Source organism: Lipotes vexillifer, unplaced genomic scaffold (assembly GCF_000442215.2).
Source record: "Lipotes vexillifer unplaced genomic scaffold, Lipotes_vexillifer_v1.1 scaffold412, whole genome shotgun sequence".
In the NCBI taxonomy this organism is placed as follows: Eukaryota; Metazoa; Chordata; class Mammalia; order Artiodactyla; family Lipotidae; genus Lipotes; species Lipotes vexillifer.
In genome coordinates, this window is record NW_006798464.1 from 2,049,902 (window position 1) to 2,059,400 (window position 9,499).

At 48.8% G+C, this 9,499-nt stretch overlaps 1 protein-coding gene across 1 annotated transcript in view; it reads left to right on the forward strand.

The window, feature by feature from the left end:
- The first annotated feature begins 202 nt into the window (after positions 1-202).
- Positions 203-9,499, forward strand: part of ZSCAN2 (zinc finger and SCAN domain containing 2) — a 19,901-nt gene continuing 10,604 nt past the window's right edge. The window contains exons 1-2 of the mRNA XM_007470563.1: positions 203-320; positions 2,358-2,871. Of these exons, the coding sequence (XP_007470625.1) occupies positions 2,466-2,871 (406 nt within the window). The 5' untranslated portion in view covers positions 203-320; positions 2,358-2,465. The remainder of the gene's footprint in view (positions 321-2,357; positions 2,872-9,499) is intronic.

The following is a 9,499-nucleotide window of genomic DNA, read 5'->3' on the forward strand; positions in this document are numbered from 1 at the left end:
GCACTGCGCAGGGTATCAATCCCAAACTCTGCTCCGTGCCCCGCGGTCGGGGTCTGCTCGATGGACTACACCTCCCACAATGCCTTTGGCCCAGGCTCCCTCCCTCTGCCCGGCTGGGTCCGTATCCGCCAATAGGAAAGCAGAGTTTCCAGGTGCAGTTCTCGGTGGCCAATGAGCGCGGCTGAGGGCGGGCCTCTCCCGTCCATTGTTCTCGGTGCCCCTCGGGCTTGAGCCACCTTGACTCCGGAGGTGCCGGGCAGTGCCCGGGGGCGCTTTTGCTCGCGGAGCAGCCGCGGGATTGGCATCTGGTCTCTGGAGAGGTGAGCCCGGAGAGCCAGAGCTGGAGCCGCGCGGGCCGGGAGAACAGCCCGAGGCAAGGGGATAACGGGCCTGGAGCCAGTGCGGGCAGCCCTGTTGGGGGAGGGGCGTCGGGGGCTCTGTCCCCGTCCCGCGGGTCCCCGCTCTCCCGGTTTAGGCGCACGGTTGGCTCAGCGACCGGACATGGACTCTTCTCCCTAGCGGTGAGCTCCGTGTACATCCAACCGGGGGCGCAGAGTTTAGACTGGAAGGCACAGTGGACGACATCCCGAGCAGCTCATTTTACAGATGGGGAAACTGAGCTTCAGAGGGGGCGTGGCTTGCCCCAGGTGAGACAGCAAATTAACTTGACTAGGAACGGTTTTCCCGGGTTCCCAGTTAAGAGTTGTGTTATACTTGTGTTTCTTTTAGCCATTTGGTGAATACATATTGAGAGCTTCAGTGTTTCCACTAGCTTTTCTTTTTTGTTCTTTTTTTAAAAAGTTTTTCCTTCCCTGTTTTTCTCGTGTGGGGGTTATCTGAGTCTACGATGTAGTGACGATTTTTAAAAATAACTTTTCATTGCCTTTTAGTCTTTATTTTAAATAATTTGTAATTTCACTGCTCTCAACATTTTGTAGAATTTCTGTCCAGGTTTTTTTTTTCCTTGTGTATGTGTTCATTTTTAAAAGGAATTGGGGTCATACTGTGTCTATGGTTTTTTTTGCTTTGTTGGTTTTGTTTTTATCCACTAATTTTCATATTATGAGGATTATTTTAAATAATTAATGATTAATAATTATTGTCAGCATTATTTTAAAATTTTAAAAAATACATAGAGCAGAGTGCACAAATCTTAAATTTCATATGTATGCTCTTATGCAACCATTGTCAAATCAAGATATAGAACATTTCCAGCTCCACTGAGCCCCTTGTCAGTAACGGTCCCTCAAAAGGTAGCCATTATTACATTAGCACAGTTTTAAAATTTTATTTGTTTATTTAATTTATTTATTTTTGGCTGCGTTGGGTCTTTGTTGCTGTGCGCAGGCTTTCTTTAGTTGCTGCGAGCGGGGGCTACTTTTCGTTGCAGTGAGCGGGCTTCTCATTGCGGTGGCATGTCTTGTTGGGGAGCATGGGCTCTAGGCGCGCGGGCTTAAGTAGTTGTGGCACACGGGCTCAGTAGTTGTGGCTCTCAGGCTCTAGAGTGCAGGCTCAGTAGCTGTGGCGCACGGGCTTAGTTGCTCCGTGGCATGTGGGCTCTTCCCGGACCACGGCTCGAACGCGTGTCCCCTGCATTGGCAGGAGGATTCTTAACCAAGGAAGTCCCACATTAGCATAGTTTTTAATACTTTACTGTATGAATGTGCCATAATTAACCATTCTCCTGCTGCTGGATTTTTAAGGTGTCAAGTTTTCTTTTTGCAGTTAGAAACAATGTTATGGTTGTGTGTCCTTGCAAATAAATTTCTCTTTACCAAGATGGTTATTTTAAAAAATAAATTCCTGAGGGGCCAAGGCTGGATCTAAGAGTACAAACATTTTAAAACTTCATATTTTAAAATATGGTAATAATGCAGTTGAGGTATTTCCTTCCTTCCAGTGAGCGTCAAAGTGTCTTGACATCTGATCCTTTGCAAATCCTTGAGAGGTCCCCTTCAGATAAGAAGGATAGGTGTTATTATCTCTACTTATTAGGTGGTCAGTGAGGTTGTGTGACTGAGTTGTATGTTAGGTCAGGGTCACTCTGCAGCAAGTCTGAACTGACTTAGGGCAGGATAACTCAGTCCTGGGTTCTTTCAAGGACTTTGAATTTCTGATACTCATGCTTTGGTCTTTTGGAAAGAAAAATACTCTATTTTTTGTGCTTGTGATTCTTCTTAACTTCTCTTGCCATAGAGATGTTTTCAGGAATAAGCCATTTTTCCTTTAAGAGGGACAGGAAACTTCTGTTGATTTGCGGATGTTAGAATCATTTGGTGGCCTGACCTGGGCTGCTGTGAGTTAGATTGTTTTAGGACAGTTTACTTATTGATTCTAGTTCTCTTTCTCATTCTTAGCCAGACTCCTTGTTGAAATTTGAGGAGGGTGCTGTCTTCTCAGAGAGCCTGGCTGGAGAAGACTGAAGGTCAAGGTTAGAAGCCTGAGTGATTCCCCCCAGAACGTGGATGATGGCCTCGGAGGTGCCGAGAGTAACCACTCCCCTGAGCCCCTTAGTCCGTGTCCCTCAAGAGGAAGATGACCAGGAGGAGGAGGTCACCACCATGATCCTGGAAGACGACTCCTGGGTGCAGGAAGCTGTGCTGCAGGAGAATGGCCCTGAGTCAGAGCCCTTTCCCCAGAGCGCCGGCAAGGGCAGCCCCCATGAGGAGGTGGCCGGAGGGCCACAGGGTGCCCTTGGCCGTCTTCGAGAGCTCTGCCGGCGCTGGCTGAGGCCAGAGGTGCACACCAAGGAGCAAATGCTGACCGTGCTGCCAAGGGAGATTCAGGCCTGGCTGCAAGAGCATCGACCCGAGAGCAGCGAGGAGGCGGTGGCCCTGGTGGAAGATTTGACCCAGACCCTTCGGGACAGTGGTGAGATGCAGAACCTCGTAGGAAAAGGGTGGGAGCAGCCCTCTGAGATGGAAGAGTGTGGTGTTTGCAGAGGAGAAGGTGGTATCCAGGATTGAGTTCGGGTCAGCCCCATCCCTCTACTCTGTTTGCAGGTGATCAGCACATTGTCACCCCGAAATGCCCTGGTTGTGTGCAGTGACAGTTCCAGAATTTCAGTATAAGAGGGGCTTAGAGGACTATTCTCAGAGCTAAATTTACGTAGTTAGCACAGTTTTTTTGTGTGTAGTTGGAGTGGTTGGGAAGCTGATGGAGGTTATGAGGTGAGGGGCTGAAGACCCCCATAAACCACCCCTTGGCACTTTCACCTGGTTGTGCAATAAACTTCCAAATATTGAAGTTCCAGCAATTAGGAAAACCAAATCCTGTTTTAGAAAAGTGATTATTTTTGTGAAATCAAGGTGAATGACGAGTAAGCCGGCTAATAACTAGGGGCTTAGCTGTGGTATAAAGTCATCCCAGGCTCTTAAAAGAGTAATTCCAAACCTAGCTTTTTGCAACAGTTAATATATTTATTTGTCTCTTGTGTTATTAATACGTTGTGGGGCCCATGCACGCCGTTCAAGCACTCTGCCTCAATTCTGGTCTTCAGTTGTAAACTGGACTGCCTTGCTTACCAGATATTTACTTCAGATCTACCTGTGCCCCTAGGACTGTTTCAGGACCCCCGGGAACCAATGGCTGCCTTTGTGAGGATGTTCAGGGAACGGAGTGGGGAGAGGAGAGGAGAGGTCAGAGAAGGCTTCACAGAGGATGTGACCCTTGAGCAGGAGTTGAGCTGGAGGGGGGTTTGGAAAGGTGCGGGGCAGGGGGAGGGTGTGGCATCCCAGTGGAGCTGAGGCTCAGAAGGGTGGACCGGTGTGGGATGTTGGGATGACCATATAAGGAAGGCTGGCTGATTGGAGTGGAAAGTGTGTTTTTAGGAAAGGGTAGGAAGGGTCTGGGGGAAGGGTGGGTGAGGCTTAGACCAAATGTCTTTGGCCTCAGCAAATTCTCAACTAGGGCCCCAGGGGCATGGGAGGAAGCTGAGCTTAGCAACAGGATGCAGGTTTGGTTACAGGAGGGAGAGGCGGAGGGAGAGCAGCCAGGAAGCTGTCGGATGCTGGATGGGCAGTGATAGGGGTGGGTCCAAGGTGGGCACTGCAGGGGAAGAGGAGGAGACTGGATGCATGTGAGAAAGAACTAATAGTAACCTAGCCAGCACTGATGGATCCTTTTTGTGGGCCAGCCAGTGTGCCTAGCATCTGATATGCAAAACTCACATAAACTCTCAGAGAGCCTGGCTGGAGAAGACTGAAGGTCAAGGTTAGAAGCCTGAGTGATTCCCCCAAGAACGTGGACGATGGCCTCGGAGGTGCTGAGAGGAACCACTCCCCTGAGCCCCTTAGTCCAGGTGCCTCATGAGGAAGATGACCAGGAGGAGGAGGTCGCCGCCATGATCCTGGAAGATGACTCCTGGGTGCAGGAAGCTGTGCTGCAGCTTGGAGACAAGCGGAATTATCATCACCGGGGAAGATAAGTGACTCCCTTAAGGTCGCGCAGCTAGTACGAGGCTGAACCAGGATGCCAGCTCAGGGGTCTGAGGACTTGGCTCATGTTCTTAAGCATTTCGTCACATCTGATGCAAAGTCATAGTTGCCGGTGGGGTGTTGGAAAGAGGGGCTGCAGATGAGGAGTAAGACAAAGGTGACTAACTCAGAGGCATCTAGTCTAGAGGATTCAGAAGGCTGGAAAGGGAAGGTGGTTTGGGGACAGAGTTGTAACAATGCCCAGGGACTTGGGATATGTGAGTATAAAGCTGTCCTTTGGAGAAAAGGGTGGTCACGGAGGGCCACCTGTAAGCCCAGGCCTTCACTGAGCACCTCACATGTCCATCTCGCTGATAATCCCATGAGGTGAGCGGAACTGTCATTTTACAGATGAGGAAATGGAAGTTCAGCAAGGTCAAGCTCTTCCTTGAGGTCCCACAGCTGGTTAGTGATGGAGCCAGCATTCAAACTCCAGTCTGTTTGCTTCCACATGTGTTTGGTAGATCCCAGGTTTTATTTGAAGCAAAATACCTGATTTTCTTTGGCCCTGAAAAATAGCTTTTAATTTTACGCTTCCTACTTAAAAAAGCAAAAGCCTCTCATCCTATTGAAAAACCTTGTTTACTATGTAACAAGTTTGTGATGAACCTCAGGCTCTTCAGTGAGATGCTAAAGAGAGGCCAGAGGAGTGGAAGGCTGAGGAGAAACCTCTGGGGTTACTGTTCAGTTGGGGAAGTCACAAAGCAGCGCGTCAAGTCTCATCAGGTGTCTCTGAGGCAATGACAGGCTCCCACTGTGACAGCCCTCCCCACCTGGCTTGCTGGAGGGGCTTTGTGCCTTTCATCTTTCACAGGACATCCCGGATGGGGAATGGTCCAGACTGAGTGGGCTTGTCAGTGCTCTCATTTCTGCCATTGAGATCGTCTTTGTTGGTTTTCATTTGTCTAATACATGCTCCTGACCTGCCTTATGATTGCTCAGAGGAACCTCTGCAGTGATCTCCATCCCTTCTCAAACATTTACTCAACATTAGACCACTTGATCTCTAGTCTGTTTGTCCAGCTCGGGACCTTTGGTCACATTTACCCAGCACATTTTCAAGGCCTGGTTAGACAGTGGTTGTTTAATATTTGACTAGCAGGCACCTCTAGGTGTTCACAGTTAAAATATCTTAAAATTCCAGTTGAGATTGGACCTATATTAATAGTTTAAGTGGTAAAGCTCATCTCTCTTTGTGTTTCCCAAGGGCATTTTGATCCCCATACCCAGCCCTGTGTCAGGCTCTTGGTATTTCACCTGAACTCTCGCAGCAGCCTCCAAAGGGAACCTGCCTTCAGCCTCTTTCCCCTGCACTGCTCCACTCCTACCTGTGTGATCGGGCACTCTCCTGCTTAAAAATCTTCTTGAGTTCCCCAGTGTCTCCCAATCAACCATGACCTCTTTGTTCTGCTTGCAGCCCGTGGCCCTGTGTGAGCTGGCCCAGGTGCCCATGGCTGGTCCTCCTCTGATCCCCTTGCCACAGCTCTTGCTTCATTCAGACCAGATCTTGCTGTTTCTTGAACATAATCTGTACTTGCTGGCATTCACCTGTGCTTCTGAGTTTTGACTTGGAGTGGCCTTGTCCATCCCTGTGTGATAAAATCCTGGTCTTCCTGGGCCTCCCTGGTGGCGCAGTGGTTGGGAGTCCGCCTGCTGATGCAGGGGATGCGGGTTCGTGCCCCGGTCCGGGAGGATCCCGCATGCCGCGGAGCTGCTGGGCCCGTGGGCCATGGGCGCTGAGCTTGCGCATCCGGCAACGGGGGGGGGGCCGCGACAGTGGGAGGCCCACATATCGCAAAAAAAAAAAAAAAAATCCTGGTCTTCCTTTGAGTGCACACCTTTGGAGACCTGCTCCATAAAGCCGTCCTTACTTCCGGCCCCTGTTTCCTGTCCCCAGTTCCGCCCACCTGAGAGCACCTCTGATCACCTCTGCTAGAAGTCATCTCCCCCAGAACATTTGGATTCTCCTCCTCTTTTGGCTTTGTATCGTATTCCGTCTTGTTTTTTATTTGTATGAATACTCATCTTATTTCTTCTAGGAACCTATAAAATCCCCAAAGTCAAGGAACCTATCTTTTTCTTAACCTTTTTCTTATTTTTTTTAAGCTCTCACAGTACCCAGCACAGTGCCCTGTATGTAGTGGGGACCCAGTAAGTATTGTCGGGATGAGGAAATGAATCCTTCCAGCCTCCCTGCAGGTGTGGAGAAGCTCACCTGCCGGGTCCATGAAGGAGGCAGATAGCTGCTTCCTTCCAGGCTTATCTGCCTTTCCTTGAGAAAGCCAAGCTAAGTTTTGTTTTAAAACAAAATGGGGTCGGGACTTCCCTGGCGGTCCAGTGGTTGGGACTTCGCCTTCCAATGCAGGGGGTGCAGGTTCAATCCCTGGTTGGGGAGCTAAGATCCTACATGCCTCGTGGCCAAAAAACCAAAACATAAAACAGGAGCGATAGTGTAACAAATTCAAAGACTTTAAAAATGGTCCATATCAAAAATATCTTAAAAAAAAAAAAAAAAGGTCAAGCCCAAAGTTGGCAGAACGTAGCCAGGTATATTTCCAAATCTAGAAAGGGAGACTAGGTAGGACTGCAGCTTAGACCTGGGAGAATTCTTAGGCCGGTAGGCAAGTCAAGCAGCTTAGTCCAGCAAGAGAGCACCAACTCTTAGGTTTTCGTTCTTGGAAGCTCTGTATTAATCCTTTGTTTATATTCAGCAAACTCAGTGATTAATCCTTTGTTTATATTTAGCAAACTCAGTGAATATTATCATATTTATGCTGTTAACAAAGATGTTTATAAACATAGAGAACATGTTTCTGAGTATGGAGGTGGGTGCTATTGCCGTTTCTCAAATTCCAAAGGCTTAAGGATATCTCCTTTCATGGCCTGAGAATAAACCAGTAGGTGGCCTTTTTCACCTGTTGTTATCCAGCCAAACTGGTAGGAGTAGTCCATGGGACTGGCAGCATTTACTTGAAGGGACAAGCTTTGGATTTGGAAACCTAAGGTATGGTGAATCCACACCCCGGGGAGGACAGTTGCCTGGAGGTCTCTTGCACCGGGGAGCTGGTCTTGGATGTGGCCACCAGCGCACAAATGCCAGAGAAAATGAAACTGTTGTGGGCTGGACGTGGAAGCCGCAGTAGGGCATCACTGGTCCTGTGGAGACCATCCATCCAGTGATGTGCTCTTTCTTTTTTAAATAAATTTATTTATTTGTTTTTGGCTGTGTTGGTTCTTCGTTGCTGTGTATGGAGTTTCCCTAGTTGCGGTGAGCAGGGTCTACTCCTCGTTGCAGTGCATGAGCTCTAGGCGCGCAGGCTTCAGTAGGTGTGGCTCGCGGGCTTAGTTGCTCCGCGGCCTGTGGGATCTTCCCGGACCAGGGCTCAAAACCGTGTCCCCTGCGTTGGCAGGCAGATTCTTAACCACTGCGCTACCAGGGAAGTCCTGCGCTCTTTCTTTTTAGATGAGATTGGCCCACATGGTTCACGCCTGGCAGCTGTGTTTTTAGCCTGTTTCACAGGCCTGTTGAAAGACCATTTATGAAAAGCACTAGTTATCTGTGTTGATGGTTACAAATTACTGATGTAAAACCCAATACACCTCCATTTTTTTCTGGTGACTTGGAGAATGAGAACCCCAATTTTCCAGGGCAATCTTGAGTATAAAATATTTGTCTTTGTAAAGCATCAAAGTGTCTCAAATTCCAATAGCTAGCAGCCAAACCATACCTCTCAGAATGTCTCACATCGGTCTGTAAGAGGCCTGGGCCCTGGGGCCAGAAGTCGTTTCTCAAATTGTATGTGGCCTAATTTTCAGTTCAGAAAGTATAGTCACTAGAGTTGAGACAGCTTGTGCTTGAACTGTTCTCTAATTGCTCTACCCACCCTCATCTCACTTTCTGTATGAAGTAAGCGTAAAAATACCTTTAGAGCCCGGAGACCAGTGGACTCATGCCGCAGCGGCCTCCCCAAGATAATCCCAGACCAGTGTGGTTGCAGCATCAGGCTGAAAGGGGAAATGCTCCTCTCCTAACAGATTCTTTTTTTGCGGGGGCCGAATAGCACGGCTTGCAGGATCTTAGTTACCCGACCAGGGATGGAACTCAAGCCCCCTGCAGTGGAAGCTTGGAGTCTTAACCACTGGACTGCCAGGGAAGTCCCTAACAGATTCATTTTATCTCATAGAAGCCCCACCACCTGAAAAAGAAACTGCTGCCATCAGAGGGGAGCAAAGGGGAAATTATGGGGCTCAAAATTGATAGATTCGTGACATATAAATCCTCTGACCATTAGTGTGGGGTCCCTGTGCCATCAGCATCATCTGAAAGTGTGTTAAAAATGAAATCCCCGGGCCTCCCTTCAGACCTACTGAACCGGAAACTCTGGGGGCGTCGTCCAGCACGTGGGTTTAACAAGCCCTCCAGGTGATCCTGATTCAGCCACCAGTTTGATAACCACTGTGCTAGACCTATGGTTCTTAGACCTCTCATTGGGGTCCTGGAACCCACTCCAGGGATTCTGATTTTCTGATTTAGTTGGCATGGGGTGTGGCCCAGGCAAGGGAGTTTTGAAAGCTTCCCAGGTGGTTCTAAGATGCAGTGAAGTTTAAAAACCACTGCTCTAGAGCCTTGTTACTCAGAATGTGGTCCATGCACCAAAAACGTAGGTGTCACCTGGGAGCTTGCTAGAAAGGCATAATAACCTTGGTCTCAGCCCAGCCCCACTGAAGCAGAATCTGCATTTACCAAGATCTCCGGGTGATTTCATATGCACTGTGAAGTTCGAGAAGCACTCCTCTAGACTAGTCAGGAATGGAGATTATCAACTTCAAACCTACTCTTGTCCAACAGGTGAGCTGAGAGTCACAGCTGACCTCTCCAGCCATCCTCAGCATCACACCTGGCTTTTGGTGGGCACAGGGAGCAGCTTACCTATTTTGAGCTTGCTGGCCCAGCAAAAATGCTTCCTTGGTGACAGCAAATGAACAAATACTTTCATTTTTGTTAATAAGGGGAGTGAAGAGCG